The sequence below is a fragment of the Mobula birostris genome, chromosome 8, assembly GCF_030028105.1.
Source record: "Mobula birostris isolate sMobBir1 chromosome 8, sMobBir1.hap1, whole genome shotgun sequence".
In the NCBI taxonomy this organism is placed as follows: domain Eukaryota; kingdom Metazoa; phylum Chordata; class Chondrichthyes; order Myliobatiformes; family Myliobatidae; genus Mobula; species Mobula birostris.
In genome coordinates this window covers 68942698-68962388 of record NC_092377.1, presented here as the reverse complement: position 1 = coordinate 68962388, position 19691 = coordinate 68942698, and the positions used below count along the sequence as shown (strand labels likewise).

The 19691-nt window shown below is 39.9% G+C and overlaps 1 protein-coding gene across 3 annotated transcripts in view; it reads right to left on the bottom strand.

Annotated features, from left to right (window-relative positions):
* Positions 1–19691, bottom strand: part of ehbp1 (EH domain binding protein 1) — a 438810-nt gene that overhangs the window by 368052 nt on the left and 51067 nt on the right. For all 3 annotated transcript variants that reach the window (XM_072265404.1, XM_072265403.1, XM_072265405.1), the window contains exons 3-5: positions 9430–9487; positions 6868–6963; positions 4541–4594 (exon numbers count right to left, since the gene is read on the bottom strand). In XM_072265404.1, the coding sequence (XP_072121505.1) occupies positions 4541–4594; positions 6868–6963; positions 9430–9487 (208 nt within the window). The remainder of the gene's footprint in view (positions 1–4540; positions 4595–6867; positions 6964–9429; positions 9488–19691) is intronic.

Sequence of the window (19691 nt, the reverse complement as noted above, 5' to 3'; positions counted from 1 at the left end):
ATCATGTTTGCTGTTGTGTGCTGGGGCAGCAGGCTGAGGGTGGCAGACACCAACAGAATCAACAAACTTATTCGAAAGGCCAGTGATGTTGTGGGGATGGAACTGGACTCTCTCACGGCAGTGTCTCAAAAGAGGATGCTGTCTAAGTTGCATGCCATCTTGGTCAATGTCTCCCATCCACTACATAATGTACTGGGTGGGCACAGGAGTACATTCAGCCAGAGACTCATTCCTCCAAGATGCAGCACAGAGCGTCATAGGAAGTCATTCCTGCCTGTGGCCATCAAACTTTACAACTCCTCCCTTGGAGGGTCAGACTCCCTGTGCCGATAGGCTGGTCCTGGACTTATTTCATAATTTACATATTACTATTTAACTATTTATGGTTCTATTACTATTTATTATTTATGGTGCAACTGTAACAAAAACCAATTTCCCCCTGGGATCAATCAAGTATGACTATTTACTCATTTATTATGGGTTTTTTTTCTTCTCTCTCTCTCTCTCTCTCTCTCATATTAGGTATTGCATTGAACTGCTGCTGCTAAATTAACAAATTTCATGTCACATGCTGGTGATAATAAACCCAATTCTGATTCTTACCTTAGCTGAAACTAAAACATCTTACCAGCAGGATATGCTGCTTTTGCAGAAAACTACTAAAATGAACTATCTACAGCAAAGCAATAGAAATCTTAAACAGGGCATTACGCACAAATGAACAGAAAATCCAACAACTGGAAGCTTCAGTACAGAGAGGAAAGAAACTCAGGAATGTTGACCAAAATTGGCTGAAAGCTTCAAAAAAAAAAAAAAATGTACTCAAGACAGTGAAAAGCATATTCTCATTTATGGAGTAGAGGGTCAACATAATGGTGAAGAATAAATTTCAGCAAACAATTTGATGATAAACAAGAGAGACAAGAAATTTGGGGACAGGGAGTCAATAATTCTAGAGAGCCATCTTTGATTAGCAGCTGACCAAGATCAATTTTCTGAATATTTCCTTCTGTCAGCTATTTCTTGAGCCATTAAGATTGAAGGCGACCTTAGAATTTACTACGTCTGCATTTAACATCATGAAAGATCTTTGCCATGCAATTTATAGGGATCTACCGTCTGTTACTTGCTACATTTCTGTTTTTTTAAAACACAATATTCAAAAGTGACTGACAGAAGTTTTAAGCAATAGCACCTTTGATCCACAATGTGGCAGCAGAAACACAGGAACCAAATTTTTAAGAGCTGGTGGCCAATCAGGAGAAACAATTTCCAAACTCTACTTGGGTTTTCAAGCAAAATCCAATGTCAAAATCTAATTCAAAAATATTGTGTACAGAAGAAAAACATTCTTTTAAAGTAAATGAGTTTCCCACAACCTCCGAAAACCTTCATAAAATTATCTGTAGACAAGCAGAGTACAGTTTGCCTTTCACAATATCCAGATATATTGAAGTGCTTTACATACAGTTATGGAAATCAGTAATAAAAACAAAGCATCTGGAAATATTCAACAGATCTGATAGTGTCTATGGAAATAGAAACAGAGTTAACATTTCAGGTTGAAGACCTTTCACTGGAACTACGGAAGGTAGAAAACATGATGGATTCAAAATTAACAAGTGCCTTTGATCTCAAAACATTAACTACTTCCCTTTCAAGATGCTTACTCCTTTCAGCAGTTTTCTCTTTTTATTTTAAGTGGAAAAAGTAGCCTGACTTACAAAACATAATTTGCACTACTGATGTTGGCTCATTAAGACCATCTCTGGGATAATCAGAGATGAGTGAAAATGCAGGCATTGCCACTCACATAAAAAAAACCTAAAATACAGAAACAAATCAATACAACCCAAATGAATGGCAGAACAGTTAAAAGGCATGAATGAACTACTTTTTCTGCACCAAAATTTGCTGAATTGTTGGAAGGCTTTGCCATGTCATCCCATTTCCATCTGCTTAACCTTCTTGAATGGCCACAATATATCTTTCAAGTTATCATTATAGACAAAATACATAAAATTCTCTGTCACATTCTCCAATTTATTGGCCTCCAAAGATGATGCATTTTTAAAAAATATTGAAATGAAGTCAATGTCAAATTAAACATTTCATTACAAATTTCCAACATTATTAGCAACTATTCACAGAATTTAAAAAAACCTTGTGTGCTGCAGTAGAAGATATTTAATTAAAAATCAATATGAATGTACTTTCTCAGAGAGAAATTTAAGCAAGAATATTGTCACTTCTTCCCCATTTCTACTCACCTCTGTGATTTGCAACGTAACATGCCAGAATTAATCCTGGACATACTATCTGCATTTAACACAATGATTTATGTTCCGATAACCTATTCTTCATGACAATTATTAAGCATATGAAAGACCTGCAAATGTACATTGTTTCATGTCTGTTTCAAATGTCTCACAGAGCTGTCAAATTTAGGTTCTAGTTTAAGCCCCTGGAATGACTAGCTCATTTGAAAACAAATCCATAGTACATGTGAAAAAAATTCAAGGCAGTCTACATCTTCAAGAGGAAATAAAATTGTTGAGGAAGAAATCTTAAAATCTTAATGAAGAAAACCACTGCATTCTTTTATACTCGACAAAGTGCAAGTCTAATGACCCCTCTAGAAAATACATGCATGGTATTACAAATTAAATTTTACACTTCCCTCCAAACAGAGACAGGGTTCGTTCCCACCTTTCTATCCACTTTCAATGGAAAACTTCACAGAAAAGTAAAAGCTGTGGAACAGTGAACTGATAAAATGGAGTCCAACTGATAAGATAGAATCACAGGAAAGTGACAAGATAGACCACAGCAACACAAAATTTGCTGGAAACCTCAGCGGGTTGAGCAATACTGGTGGGAGAAAACGAATTGTCAGTTTGCATTCGAAACCCTACACCAGGACTTGGAATGGACAGGCAAGATGGGAATATAGAGAGAGGAAGGGGAGTGCTGGGAAAGGATTCCGAGGCAATTGGTAGACCAAGGAGAGGTGTAAGATGACAAGCAAGTATTGCCAGATAGGGGAGATAAGGGAGATGGAGTTGGGCAACCGTGGCAGATGAATGATAGATGGAAGCAGGCAAAGAGAGAGAAACATAACAAAAGATTGGAGACAACTGCAGGAGGGAGATAAGCAGGAACAATGATGGGGAGATAAGAATGGGAACCATTAGAGAAGGGAAAGGTGAACAGTTGGAATCGGGTGGAAGGTGTGGGGAACCTGTGTGTGGTTTGATGGGTGGAGGAGGGGAGCGGGACAAAGATTGATGATGGGTGAAGGAGGAGTGGGGGATGTGGGCAGTGGGAAAATAGGACGACTGGAGTGTCAGAAGTGGTGGGGGAGAGAAAGCAGAAAGGATTTAACACAAAATCAGAAAATATTTCTGCCATTGGATTGTAGATGACCCAGTCAGAATATAAGGTGTTGGGGAGTGAGATCCCAGTCTGAAATTTCCACTGCCATTTAAGTGGCAATGATCAGCAATATCACCAGTATCCCAGGTAGAGTCATAGAGTAGTACAGCACAGAAACAGGCCCTTCAGTCCACCTAGTCCAAACTAAAACCATTTAAACTGCCTACTCTCATCGAACTACGCCGGGATCAGAGCCCTCCATACCCCTACTATCCGTGAACCTACCCAAACTTCTCTGAAACATTGAAATTAAGCTCACATGCACCACATGAGTTGGTGATTCATTCCACACTCTCACAACCTTCTGAGTGAAGCTTCCCCTCATGTTTCACTTAAACTATTCAGGTCCTCCAAACAAACCCAGCAAAATCCTTACATGTTTTCTCTGTACTCTTGTTTACATCTTTCCTGTAGGTAGGTAACCAAAGCTGCACACAATACTCCAAATTAGGCTTCACCAATGTCCTATACAACTTCTGAAAGTGAGGTACTGCCAGAGAAGAGGAGTTGATTTGCCATGCAAAGTAAGCCCGACCTGCACCCATTATCTTGTGTTCTTTTGATTTACAGCTACACACCAGATAAACTCATTTTTTTCAACAGAACCCAAATTCTCCATTGCTATGAGCATAATAGATTTCCAGCTTTTACTTGCAGGTTATAATGAAAAGTTCTGTCACCAGCAGAAATATTAATGATGTAACTAATGACCAAAATTAAATTCCAGCCTTAATACACACTTGGAAGCATTTTCTGAGCTTTAAGTTTCCTCAAATTCTATTTTGTTTCTTTCCAAAGTTGATAAATTTGACTTTCTCCATGTTTCTGTATCATTTAGTCAGGCAGAAATCAACCACGGTGAACTGGAAGAATTAATCTATATATAACCATGCATTTTAATTCACATAGCTTACTCTATACAGCAATTCTCCATGAAGTCAATAGCAAATTTAGTTTATCTGGGGAAAAGTTTTTAAGGGCAATGGAAATAAGGGAATCTTTTCATAGCATTAGCCAATGATGAATCATTTTGTAAAGCACATTCTAAACAGCACTATTTTGTTTTTACCCAAACCAAAGTGAAACAACAGCAAATTAAACTCACATTTTCTATAACAAATGTCCATTCTTTGTCTTCAAATTCCTCAGCATGAGGATCCTAGAAGAAATAATTAGGTTTAATTAAGATTGAATTCTTATTTTTGCTTTTGTTCATATATAACCCATGTAATATTAATGAAACCCAAATAAAAAAGTGCATGAACATTTGCAAATCTGTTGAAAGAGATTACTGAGGGTACCTACTGAACATTAGTTTGCAGATTTAAACAATATAGCTTTAAATATGTTTTTGGCAGTGCATGGTACAACAGTGTAAATTATATCTTCTGTACTAAAACCACTGTATGCTTATTCTTTTTCTGCACACTTTTAACTTTTCAATGAGCTTAAATCTGCTTTATTAATAGAACTCAAGTATTGGTCTCAATTCAAGAGTAGGATTTCATATCTCTGACTCTCTCATATTCCTGGACATATTGCTCAAAAGTATATCTATTAGTTTTACTACAGTGTTTAAAATAGCACTAGTTTCAAGGGCCAGGATTAAAAGATCTGGTCATGAATTTTAAGGATGTCATTACCGAAAAACAGGTATCTAACATCAACATCAAGCACACTTTGATTTATTTCAATTAGTACCAGATGTCAAGATAATTGCTACAAATTATACAGTTATGACCAATATTTGTACAAAGCATCAAAGAGATCTGATCTCAAAACAGTACTACTTTACAGATATACATAAAAAAAACAATATACAAAAACACACGATTGCAATTTCCTCATATAGATATGCAGTGTAAGTTTTCAAACAACTTCCACAAATTGAGCAGTAGACCAGTACACAATGCACCACTGTGGCAAAAAAAAACACGAAATCTAGACAATCTGCTGGAGGAACTCTGCCAGTCAAGCAGCATCTGTGGATCAGATGACGTTTTTACTCAAAATCCCGTATCCATTCCGATGCAGGGGTTCAACCCAAACACCAACAATTTCTTTCCTCCCACTGATGCTACTAACCCACTGAGTTCCTTCAGCAGATAGTTGCTCCAGATTCCAGCATCTTCAGCTTCTTGTAACCCTACAATATCTAATATATCATTGAAAAACATAATGATTAGTACAAGAATAATTTAATTTGATAATTTGAAACAATATTCTTATACAATCATGTGGCTTGCATGCACTGCATAGGCATCAGTAATGCAAGTTCTACTAATTCATTTGAAACTATAGATAATTCTATTCTATCAGTGAGCATTCAATTTAGAGTAAAGTACCAACAAAAATGTCTTGTTCTTTTTACAAAAACAAAGAAAATTTTGTGAGATCTTCACAAGCTAATGCTAAATTTATATTGAAGACTGCCGCAAGAGTAGCCAGATAAAGGCGAATTTAATAATTTATATTTTGTCTACAAACTAAGTCATGCTTTACTGTGACAGCATAAATTCAATTACTGTAATATTATGAATTGCACTGTACTACCCCACAAAAAAGAACAAATTTCATGACACATGTAAGTGATGGTAAACTTGATTCTGAACTAATGTTCTGATATGGGTCTCTATTGTGGACTGAGAGCAGGAAGAGAGGAGGGAGAGGGGTATCATGATTGGGAAAAGGGGAAAAGGAGAGGGGAATCATGGTTGGGAAACGTGGAAGGGAGAGGAGAGGGAGCAGGACGCACCAGCGAGACATTCTGTAATCATCAATAAACCAATTGGAATCACATGAACTTGCCTGGAACCTCAGGGCTGGGTGTGTCTGCACCTGTGTGAAACCCCCCAACCGACACCCCTCCTCTGCCACCTGTCCAACACCCCTCTACAAGGTGCTCCATCCCCCGCACTCCCAACATCCTTTGGCTCCCTCTAGATTTACAAACTTGCTTTCCACTGTATGTTGATAAATACAGTACTGTGCAAAAGTCTTTGGCACCCTAGCTATGTATAAGACTTTTGCACAGTACTGTATGCAGTCTCAAAATCAAGATGCATCATATTCACAAAGAACATGCAACCATTGTTAAATACATACAAGTTATGTTAGAATATGTATGTTAGGTGGATTCAGATTATTTTTCTTTATTTCATCCAAAGCTTCTAAAATCATGAATATACAGAACATGCAGTCAAGGAAATGAGCTGATTTGAGATTTTATTTCACTTTTCATCATAGCATTAGCTTTGGCCCTGAAATGACAATTATCACTTCAGCTACAGTTTTCATACCTTACTGATATCCCCAACCTTCCAATAGAATCTAGAAGATTCCAGTGTTTCACATACAAAAACAGTGCAACTGAGAGAGGGGTTTTGTTTTAAGAAAGGTTAATGCAATAGAATCAGAGTTTATGAGCTGTACCTTGAAAAGTGTCACAGTGATTTCAATGTTTTCGGGAACCGGCCATACCACAACTCCTCGATATGGGTTTTTAATTCCCGGTTGCCAACTATGAATCTTCAAGAGAAACAGGAAAAAAAATATTTATCAATGTACCAAGTTTGTATCAAAGTCACTTGATATGTAAATATGATCAAAAACCTTCAGTCCAGTAGTGCTAAATGAAATGTTTAAATGTACTACAACTTTACCTCTTATACCTGATCCTATTGAATAACATATTCTATGTTAAACTGCATTTGCCACTTTGTGGCCATCTCTCATGATGGTCCCTTTACATCACTTCACTAAGTGTCATAAGATATTGGATGCTATTGACAATAGTGTCACATCATAAGTGATTTTGATATGGATAGGGATTTAGGCACACAAAATTACTGAAGTTGCTGACAATCTACAAGTTTGTCTTGGGCTACACGATGACATCGATAAGGTAGCAGATGGAGTTTTACTAATGAGGCTAAGACACATAGTATAAATAGCAAAGCCCAAGAATGTATAGAGGAAGAGAGTGCAAGTCCAAATGTTCTTGAAGACGGCAGTGTAGGCACACAATGTGATCAGGGCATGTGGAATACTGCCCTTCATGAGTCAGAGGCATTGAATAAAAGTACAGTTTTACAACTTTATAAAACATTGGTCAAACCTTGACTGGAATACTGCTCGCAGTTCCAGTCACTACACTGAAGGAAAGATGAGGCTTTAATGGATACAGCACAGAGAAGATTCACAGGGAATTTGTTGAGGATGGAGGATTTCAATTATGAGTTAATTCTGGAGAGCCTATGTCTGTTTTCCCTTGAGAAGAGGAGGTGGTTAAAAGGAGACATGACTGAAGTCTATAAGATCATTCAGGATAGACTGCAGGAAACTAGAGGACATAGATTTATGGGAAGCATTGAAAGATTTTGTGGAGACCTGAGTGGGACATTTTGCAGCCAGAGAGCAATGATTACCTGGAATGCACAGCCAGAGAGAGGGTCTAAATAGTAGGTGGCACACACAAAATGCTAGAGGAATTCAGCAAGTCTGGCAGCATCAATGGAGGGGAATAAACAGTCCTGATAAGGGGTCTTGGCCTGAAATATTAAATGTTTATTCCCCTCCATGGATGTTCCCTGGCTTGCTGAGTTCCTCCAGCATTTTGTGTGCATTGCTCAAGATTTCCAGCATCTAGAAACATAGAACTCTCAACCATATGCTCTCGTAGATGCCTAGAATTTCTCCACCGCATAGGTCTTTATTTTTTCAAAGCTCCATGTACCTACTTAAGTCTCTTAAAAGACCCTATTGTATCTGCCTCTATCACCTTTGCTGGCAATGCATTCCACACAGCCACCACTGTCTGTGTGAAAAACTTGCCTCTGACATCCCTCTTATACCTACTTCCAAACACCTTAAAACTATGCCCCCTCGTGTTAGCCATTTCAGGCCTGGAAAATCTGCAGAATCTCTTGTATTCTACATAAGTGGGTGGGTACCAAATGGGATATGATGGACTGAATGCCTTGCTTTCATGCTGTCAGTTATACGCAAGTGATAGCAAAACTGGACAATTTCAGCTGAGGGAAAACTGCTGTTTTCGACTCTGACATCTTCCCTTGTATAATCAACTCGTCATAAATTCAGTCCAGTAGACTAGCCCAAGAGAACCCATCTTATAAATCAGTCTGTTGTGCAAAATATTCCCAAACATTTACATAAAGCACTCCAGTAACTCGATCAGTTATGCAGGTCAATGGGACGGCAGAAGAACAGGTTGGTATGGACTTCATGGGCTAAAGGGCCTGTTTCTGTGCCGTAGTGTTCTATTGCTATTTGATCTGCCCCATGTAAGCCCATTCAGTCCATACATAAGCAGACTTTGCTCTCAGATCTACTGGTATAAAATGCAAATAAAAATCCTTGCCTAGATGTTGGCTTTATTTTCTTTTACAATACCAGTTATTAAGGAGTTTATTAATTAGAAGCCAATTCAGACCGATTCGGAGAATCTAATTATTATTTGGGCCTGACTGAACAGGAAGTAGGCCTATATTCCTCGAGGTTTCAAAAACTGAGTGGTGAACTGACTGAAACATACAAAAATTCCAGCATCTGCAGATTTCCTCATGTTTGAAATTTTGAAGGAGGGTGGGAAAGGATGGTTGCTTGTCAGGATAGATGATGAAAGCATATTTAGCCACATTGGGGAATCCAAAACCAGGGGCTTAATTTGAGAATAAGGAGTCAATCATCTATTTAAAATGTAAATCAAGAGGTATTTCTCTTCTCACAGTCTTGTGAATCTTTGTAATTCCCCAAGGCAAAGGTAATGAATATATTTAAATTGACCATAGATTGTTGGTCTAAAATGAGTCAAGGATTACAGGAACAGCAGGAAAGTGGAACTGTGATCAAAATCAGATTAGCAGATTAGAGAATGGCAGAATAGGCTCTTAGCCAAGCAGCATACACCTATTCCTATTTCCTAGGTTCTCGTGAATCCTAATACCTTACTGACAATGAATTTTTAATGCATACCTTTGATGATTTCCGTCTGCTTCGTCTTGTCCAAACCACCACAAGTTTGTCAGGTTGCCTAATAATACAATGAGATTATAAATTAGTTCCACAACTATAATACATAACATACTGACTACTGACTAACAAATGTTTGTCATTAAATGAAATCTAACACTACCATCACAATAAGAACAAAAGAAACAGAAGCAGGAGTAAACACAAGAGATTCTGCAGATGTCCTAAGCAACACACACAAAATGCTGGAGGAACTCATCAAGCCAGGCAACATCTTTGGAGGGGAATAACCAGTTAATGCCTCAGGCTGAAACACTTCATCAGGATTGGAGTAGGTTATTTTACAAAATGTGTCGAACTCACTCTTGAAAAAAAAACTTATGACTGATGGTTCTTGGACACTGAAAGTTGAAAGACTCACTACTCTTTGTATGAAGAAATTTATTTTCATCACCATTCTGGAAGGAAACAACTTACTTTGAGACAGATCTTTGTCCTAAATAGAGCCAGTTGAAACATCAACTCCATTTTAATTCTGCCAAATTCTTTTAGAATGTTCTGGTTTCATTGAAACACGTCTCCTTCTCAACTCAAATGCAAAGGCACCATTGTGTTGAACATCTCATATGACAAACTCACAATACCAAAAATCAATGTGCTATGTCTTCACTGCAACCATCAATAACAAATGCATTCTTTCTCAGGTAAAGAGACTGGAGAAGGTCCTACATAATTGCAGGAGTGTGCATCTACTTCTGTACTCAAATCTTCTTGCAACAAAGGCCAAAGTAAAATTTGTTTTCTTCATTGTTTCCTGCACCTAAATATTAACATCCATAATTTGAGCACAAGGATACAATATTGCTCAGAACATTAAATCCTTATACCCTTTCACAATTTAAATATACAGCCTTGTTTTTCCACTAAAACGAATATTTCCAAGCACCTAAATATTAACATTCATAATTTGAGTATAAGTATACAAGATTGCTCAGAACATTGCATCCTTATACCCTTTCACAATTTAAATATACTGCCATGTTTTTCTACCAAAACAAATATTTCCAATCACCACAATGTTTGAAGAAATCTTGAAAATGTACATCATTGCCAAAACACAGTTATATCATGTTTTATTCATGTTGAGTGGTGTTACAACAACACCCTTGCACTCAGCAAGAGTAAGACCAAGGAACTGATTGTGAATTTCATGAAGGGTAAATTGAGGGAACACACCAGTCCTCATCAAGAGATCAACAGTGAAAAAGACGAGCAGTTTCAAGTTCCTAAGTGTCAAAATCTCAGAAGATCTACCCTGGGTCTAACATATTGATGCAATTACAAGGAAGGCATGAGAGCAGCTATACTTCATTCAGACTTTGAGGAGACTTGGTACATTACCAAAGACTCACCTGAATTTCTACAGTTGTACCATGGAGAGCATTCTAATTGGTTGCATCACAGTCTGGTACAGAGGAGTCACTGCAAAGGATTGGAAACAACTGCAGAAGGTTGTAAGCTTATCCAGCGCCATCATGGGCACGAGCCTCCCCAGCATCGAGGGCATCTTCAAAAGGCGATGCCTCAAAAAGGCGGCACCCATCATTAAGGAACCCCATCACACAGGATGTGCCCTCTTCTTATTGCCACCATCAAGGAACAAATACAGGAGCCTGAAGACACACATTCAATTTTTCAGGAACAGCTCCTTCCCCTTCACCATGAGATTTCTGAATGGACAGTTAACCCATGAATGCTAACTCAATTTTTTTGCTCCATTTTTGCACCACTTAATTTTTTTAAATATACGTAGCCCTTTCACTGTTGGCTCACAGTAACTTAGCTATAACTGTGAATACAAACTAACAGCAACATAACTCTACAATACATGGAAATAGCAAGGAAAAGGCCATTACCAGTAAATAAATGAACCTAGGATGGATATGATTCGGGTAAACACAAAAACATAGAATTTTGAATATTACTTCAAAGGGAAAAATAAGACAATTACCTGTTTGAATACTGACACACCCATGCAAATTTACTGTTTGCCAGGAAGCAATAATTTAACTCACACCAGTATAAACATATTGAAATTGAATTGACAAAATATCTTATTCTATGACAAAGAAAATGACCTATCATACAGTATATTCTCAGTCTATAACTTGCACACAATCTGAGTTCATTGCTGCGTAATCAGTCCAGCTTGTTTCACTTCATTTACTTATGGTACTGAAACGGTTTTGCACTGAAGACCAAGCCAAGAACAAAAAAAGTCCATAGAATGTCCAATGAAAAAGGCATCAAACTTTCTCCAATGCCGTGTGTTAGGTCACTAACTGAAAATTATTGCACATTCTCCATGCAACCATAGTCTACATGCAGATTTTCTGACATCTGAATCTGTCCTTCCAAATTGGTTCTGTAAGCATTTCACCATGTTTTTTTGCTATGTTCATTGTTCGCTTTCCTTCCCCTTCTTTCTCCCATGCTCCTTGTAGAAAATGGCTACCCATTCATTCCTGATAAGTCCTATTGGTTAACAAGATAAATCCTATTGGTTAATTCATCAGGCCTTACTTATTCAACCAAAATTTTATTTTAACCAGCAAATTGATTTGCATTGTATAACATAATACAAGGAACACTATTTTTATACATAGATTTGCATTTTGAGAAATTCTGCAGAAAATAAAATGTCCAACACCACAACTATATTAATAAAATAAAGCTTGGTCTTATACCAGGGTATTATATAGAAATTTCAAATTGCAAAACATAATAAAAACTATAAATTACAATGTACTGCTGCCACAAAACAACAAATTTCACTACAAATGCCAGTGATATTAAACTTGATTCTTGACAATGGTTTTTCACAGAGATTTAATGAAGCAAAATTTGTCATGAAGACATAAATGACACAGAAGGAAAAGTAACCACAAACTTGATTTGAAAAGGACGGATATGAAGGAAGGATTATTGGGATTTTTAAAAACAGCTGTATTATTTCAAGGGTTGTTCTTTGGGAACATACCAGGAAAGTAGAAGATATAAATTAACTGACTGACTGCTGACAAGGGCCTATCACTGTAATATAGTTGACTTGCTGCAGAAACAACTTGCAATTCAAAAAAGTACCAGACAAATAGGGAAAACTATTTATAATTTGTTAATGAATGTGACACTATCATCTTAAATCAGTCAGTTCTCAAAATGAAGATGATCTAAACTTGGAGGGGAAAAAGGCAATGTAAATTGAACAATTTGTTGTATTTACTGCAAAGTCAGAACTGCTTAAAATAAAGCAGTAGGGGTCTAGAAATTCACATCAAAGTTGCTGGTGAACGCAGCAGGCCAGGCAGCATCTCTAACTTCCGCTAATGCCCCACTTCCCCCTCATACCCCATCGGTTATTTATTTTTATACACACATTCTTTCTCTCACTCTCCTTTTTCTCCCTCTGTCCCTCTGACTATACCCCTTGCCCATCCTCTGGGATCCCCCCCACCCCCCTTGTGTTTCTCCCCGGACCTCCAGTCCCATGATCCTCTCATATCCCCTTTGCCAATCACCTGTCCAGCTCTTGGCTCCATCCCTCCCCCTCCTGTCTTCTCCTATCATTTTGGATCTCCCCTCCCCCTCCCACTTTCAAATCTCTTACTCACTCTTCCTTCAGTTAGTCCTGACGAAGGGTCTCGGCCTGAAACGTCAACTGTACCTCTTCCTAGAGATGCTGCCTGGCCTGCTGCGTTCACCAGCAACTTTGATGTGTGTTGCTTGAATTTCCAGCATCTGCAGAATTCCTGGTGTTTGGGGTCTAGAAATTGGTCCATGGCAGAACTTATTCACCCACTGCAGAATTCATCATGTACTTTCTGAAGAGCACCACCAGCCTCAATCCCTGACTGAATGTGTTGCTCTTCTGGATTTCATTTCCAAATACTGCATAGAAACAGTAACCTGTATACCTCAGAACATAATTTACAATCTATCAAAAGTTAACAATGTTGGAGACAGGCAACAAAGAATTTGAACCACTTCCCACAAAATGCAAAATGGTCACCATTTAATCCATTTTTAGAGTAAAATTTTAACTGGAAAAGCTCTCATCTTCTTCAAATATTTCCATGAGGTCGTTTATGCTAACTAAATGGGAGAACTGCCAGGAACTAGTTCTTTTTTAAAAAAAACCTCTAACAGTGATTTCCTCTCTCTGTATTGCAGCAGGACTGGATTTTGTGATCAAATCTTTAGAACACAACACAAACTCACAAAGCCAAGGGACTACCAGAGTCATATTTGATCCTATTCTCCCTGCTTTATTCACAAAGTCAGGGTATTCGGCCAAGTTGATAATCTTAAGGGCAAGACACGCAAGTGTTGATGAGCAGAGGAATCTTGGGGCCCAAGTTCACAGCTCCCTGAAAGTGCCTGCACAAACTGATAGTGGTTAAGGCGGCATACGGCATGCTGGCCTTTATTGGTCAAGGTATTGAGCTCTAAAATCAGAAAGTTAGGTTGCAACTTCATAAAATTCTAGTCAGGCCACATCTGGAGAATGACAAACTGTTCTGGTCACCCCATTACAGGAAGGATGTTGAGATTTTGGAGACAGTACCGCAGAGGTTTACCATGATGCTTCGACGGCATATGCTACAATGAGAGGTTGGACAAACTTGAGTTGTTTTCCACTGGAGCTACAGAAGCTGAAGGGAGATGTGATAAAGGTTTACGAGATCATGAGGGGCATAGATAGAGTAGACAATATATTTTTTTTCTTCAGGGTTAAATGTCTCATACGAGAGTGCATGTATTTAAGAGAGGAGGCAAGTTCAAAGGAGATGCAAGGGGCAAGTTTTTTTAAAAAAGCAGAGTGGTGGGTGCCTGGAATATGCTGCCTGGGGTGGTGGTAGAGGCAAATACATGAGTGAGTTTTAAGAGATGTTTAGACAGGCGCATGAATGTGAGCGAAATGGAAGGATCTGAACACAAATCGGAAGGATTTGTGTAGGCATAAGGAATTCGTTTAGCTGGCCAGTTGATAAGTAATTTAGTTGGTATGGCAGAACATTCTGGGCTGATGGGGCCAGTTCATGCACTGTGCTGCTTGAAGTTCTATGTACCTCCCACAAATCCATTCCCTAATCTGCTTTATTGACCTTCAGCAGATCTACTAATATGACACAACAGCTTAACTCTTTTATTGCATATTACCTTCAGAAAATTCCTGAATTCGCAAATTATTTTCTACTATGCATTTCTACCAACAGACAACTCAAAGGAGACAGCAGCAGCCAAGTATATATACCCTTTAAGTTAAGTTTGGGGATTAAAACAACCAATTGGTCAAAATTAAAAATTGATCAATGAACTCTAAGTAATGTCACAACTTTAGTTCTTATAAATCTTCAAAGAGGTTTGCTTTTTGAAGAGGTCAAAGTTGTGTCTGTACATGATCCATCTGATAACAAAAGCCTGAGATATGTCAGGAACTGGATAAAAGTAATATGCAGCATAATAAGCAAATAACAATGTTTGTGAACAAAGGTCATAGGTACAATAGGCAAGTGGAGCATTTTTCAATTAATCCCCTCTGGTATATAACTTTTTAAAAAAAATATTCTCAAATGCACATTCACAGATCTGAATGCAAAAATTAAAATTATAGTCCACATCTGTCCCAAGACAGAGGCATAAATCGTGCAAAGAAGCTTGGGTATTCAAGCCTGTAAATAACACAATTTGGACAGGTACACACATTGGAAAGATCGATGGATCATATTCTAACAGTTCCAGTTTTGTGTTCATGATGCACCTAAAGTTGCTTCACATTTTCCATTTTCTTTCTTAGGCTCATAAATATCACAGTTGTCTTCATGCCCATTTGTCCCTTAATCTTGGGCAACTTGCTAAAGGTAGAGGGAAGTCAATTTAAGTCAACCACTTTGCCTTGTGATGATGCAAATTTTTATTCTATTTCTTATCTGCTTTTATTTACTATCCCTACTTCAGCTTGCAATTGCATTCAAATCCATTGTACTCTACAGAGTAATCAAGAGTATAACTTAAAGAAACTAAATATTAAGATGCTTAACATTCTGATTGTTTCTCAGATTTACCCAACATATTAATATGTCTCCTCACTATGGGTTAATTCACCAAAATTAAAAGTGAAAATTACACCTGTAAATAAAACAATGAAATTAGGTTCAAACATTTAAAAAATCTTCCAAACAGAGACATTTTCATACTTCTGCTTAGATCTCCGTATGGATAAAGGCAACCTATATTATTTGAATATTATAGACATTCCAGAGCAAGATGCTGCAAAGGGTCGTCGAGGGCACAACCCTCCATATCATCAAGGACATCTTAAAGAGGTGGTGTCTCAAGAATGCAGCATCCATCAATGAAGGCCCTCAACATCTGGGATATACCCTTTTTTCATTACTAGCATCAGGGAGGTGATATAGGAGCCTGAAGACTCACACACCACAACAGCTTTTCGCTCCCCTCTATCAGAATTTTGAACAGTCCATGAACATCATTTTTCCATTTTAGAATCATTTATTTTTTAAATTATAATTTGTTCCTTTGCACTATTCTGCTGCTGAAAAACAAATTTCACATCATACAAAACAGAGATAATAAGCCTGATTGATTCACCCAGCTATACAGTACCATATTTAAAGAATAGCAAAAGGTTGCATTTGAATCGGAAATTTGACAACTGAAAGCACAAAAATGCAGAGTAAAACAGGATCGATATTTCAAGTTAATGACTTTTCATCACGTTTGATGAAAAACCAATGATCAGAAACAACTCTGATTCTCTCTCTACAGATACTGACCAGCCCAATGAGTATTTCCCACAATGTCTTGTTCTAATTTCACAGGTGCAATGTCAGTGTTTCTTTTACATTTATGTGAGCTTTGTGCACTAGCTTTCTTCATTGTTCCATAATATTAATTTCCTCTTCAATATTGCTCCTTTGAAGTTTCTGGATAACTGCCAGCCAAGATATTATGGTTAAGATCAGATAAGTGACTTTCTAAAGTCAACACAACTCAACATATCATTCCGGAATGATTATACAGTGTTGAGTTCCAAGATTTAAGCCACATACTTCTGAAGCACTTGGAAAGCGGTCTCATATTGAGCCAAGCACCACTTGTAATCACCAGGCTTGGTAACAATGATGCATTCCTTACAGTAAGGACATCTATTTACAAAAACAGTCACTGATACTCAAATAGCTCTACGTACATAGCATTATGATTCACTTGAATTTTCATCACACGGGTGTAGCGTGGATGTAATCACTGGAGAGACATTGTCACTGGTAGATACAAAGCAGCTTCTTTATTCGACACAAGGTATAGCAGGCATCATATGGATGGAAACAACAGGAATTCTGCAGATGCTGGAAATTCAAGCAACACACATCAAAGTTGCTGGTGAACGGAGCAGGCCAAGCAGTGTCTCTAAGAAGAGGTACAGTCGACGTTTCAGGCCGAGACCCTTTGTCAGGACTAACTGAAGGAAGAGTTAGTAAGAGATTTGAAAGTGGGAGGGGGAGGGGGAGATCCAAAATGACAGGAGAAGACAGGAGGGCGAGGGATGGAGCCAAGAGCTGGACAGGTGATTGGCAAAGGGGATACAAGAGGATCATGGGACAGGAGGTCGAGGAAGAAAGACAAGCGGGGGGGGGGAACCAGAGGATGGGCAAGGGGTATAGTCAGAGGGACAGAGGGAGAAAAAGGAGAGTGAGAGAAAGAATGTGTGTATAAAAATAAATAACAGATGGGGTACGAGGGGGAGGTGGGGCATTAGCGGAAGTTAGAGAAGTCGATGTTCATGCCATCAGGTTGGAGGCTACCCAGACGGAATATAAGGTGTTGTTCCTCCAACCTGAGTGTGGCTTCATCTTTACAGTAGAGGAGGCCGTGGATAGACGTGTCAGAATGGGAATGGGATGTGGAGTTAAAATGTGTGGCCACTGGGAGATCCTGCTTTCTCTGCCGGACAGAGCGTAGGTGATCAGCAAAGCGGTCTCCCAGTCTGCGTTGGGTCTCGCCAATATATAGAAGGCCACATCGGGAGCACCGGACGCAGTATATCACCCCAGCTGACTCACAGGTGAAGTGTCGCCTCACCTGGAAGGACTGCTTGGGGCCCTGAATGGTGGTAAGGGAGAAAGTGTAAGGGCATGTGTAGCACTTGTTCCGCTTACAAGGATAAGTGCCAGGAGGGAGATCAGTGGGGAGGGATGGGGGGATGAATGGACAAGGGAGTCACGTAGGGAGCAATCCCTGTGGAAAGCAGAGAGAGGCGGGGAGGGAAAGAAGTGCTTAGTGGTGGGATCCCGTTGGAGGTGGCGGAAGTTACGGAGAATAATATGTTGGACCCGGAGGCTGGTGGGGTGGTAGGTGAGGACCAGGGGAACCCTATTCCTAGTGGGGTGGCGGGAGGATGGAGTGAGAGCAGATGTATGTGAAATGGGGGGAGATGCGTTTGAGAGCAGAGTTGATAGTGGAGGAAGGGAAGCCCCTTTCTTTAAAAAAGGAGGACATCTCCCTCGTCCTAGAATGAAAAGCCTCATCCTGAGAGCAGATGCGGCGGAGACGGAGGAATTGCGAGAAGGGAATGGCGTTTTTGCAAGAGACAGGGTGAGAAGAGAAATAGTCAAGATAGCTGTGAGAGTCAGTAGGCTTATAGTAGACATCAATGGATAAGCTGTCTCCAGAGACAGAGACAGAAAGATCTAGAAAGGGGAGGGAGGTGTCGGAAATGGACCAGGTAAACTTGAGGGCAGGGCGAAAGTCGGAGGCAAAGTTAATAAAGTCAACGAGCTCAGCATGCGTGCAGGAAGCAGCGCCAATGCAGTCGTCGATGTAGCAAAGGAAAAGTGGGGGACAGATACCAGAATAGGCACGGAACATAGATTGTTCCACAAAGCTAAAAAAAAGGCAGGCATAGCTAGAACCCATATGGGTGCCCATAGCTACACCTTTAGTTTGGAGGAAGTGGGAGGAGCCAAAGGAGAAATTATTAAGAGTAAGGACTAATTCCGCTAGACGGAGCAGAGTGGTGGTAGAGGGGAACTGATTAGGTCTGGAATCCAAAAAGAAGCAGAGAGCTTTGAGACCTTCCTGATGGGGGATGGAAGTATATAGGGACTGGATATCCATGGTGAAAATAAAGTGGTGGGGGCCAGGGAACTTAAAATCATCGAAAAGTTTAAGAGCGTGAGAAGTGTCACGAACATAGGTAGGAAGGGATTGAACAAGAGGGGATAAAACCGTGTTGAGGTATGCAGAAACGAGTTCAGTGGGGCAGGAGCAAGCTGAGACAATAGGTCTGCCAGGACAGGCAGGTTTGTGGATCTTGGGTAGGAGGTAGAAACGGGAAGTGCGAGGTGTGGGAACTATAAGGTTGGTAGCAGTGGATGGGAGATCCCCTGAGCGGATAAAGTCAGTGATGGTGTGGGAGACAATGGCCTGGTGCTCCTTAGTGGGGTCACGATCGAGGGGTAAATAAGAGGAGGTATCCGCGAGTTGTCTCTGTGCCTCGGCAAGGTAGAGGTCAGTGCGCCAGACTACAACAGCACCCCTAATCGTCGGGTTTAATAATAAGGTTAGGATTAGTGTGGAGGGAGTGGAGAGCACAGCGTTCCAAAGCAGTGAGGTTGGAATGGGGACAAGGTGCGGTGAAGTCGAGACGGTTGATGTCCCGTCGGCAGTTAGCGATAAAGAGATCCAGAGCAGGCAGAAGACCAGAGCGGGGTGTCCATGAAGAAGAGGAGGGTTGAAGACGGGAGAAGGGGTCATCGGTGGGGGTGGAAGAGTCCTTGCCGAAGAAGTAGGCTCAGAGACGGAGACGGCGGAAGAAGAGTTCCGCATCATGGCGAACACGGACCTCGCTGAGGTGTGGGCGAAGGGGGACAAGGGTGAGGCCCTTAATGAGGACCGAGCGTTCTGCCTCCGATAGTTGAAGGTCGGAGGGAATGGTAAAGACCCGGCACGGATGACAGCTGGGATCAGAGGGGGGAGGGGGGAGGCTGGGGGTGTCAATGGAGAGGGGAGGGTTGGGGTGAGAGGAAGATGGAGCTTCTGAGGACCCAGGAGCTGATGGTGGGATCTGAGGGAGATGGAGTTGCAGAGTATTGGTGGGGGAAGGGGAGATGGGAGTCACAACAGCAGCACATAAAGACCCGGCCTGGAGTTCAAGGCTGGAGTCGCAGTTGGTGGTTGCGCAA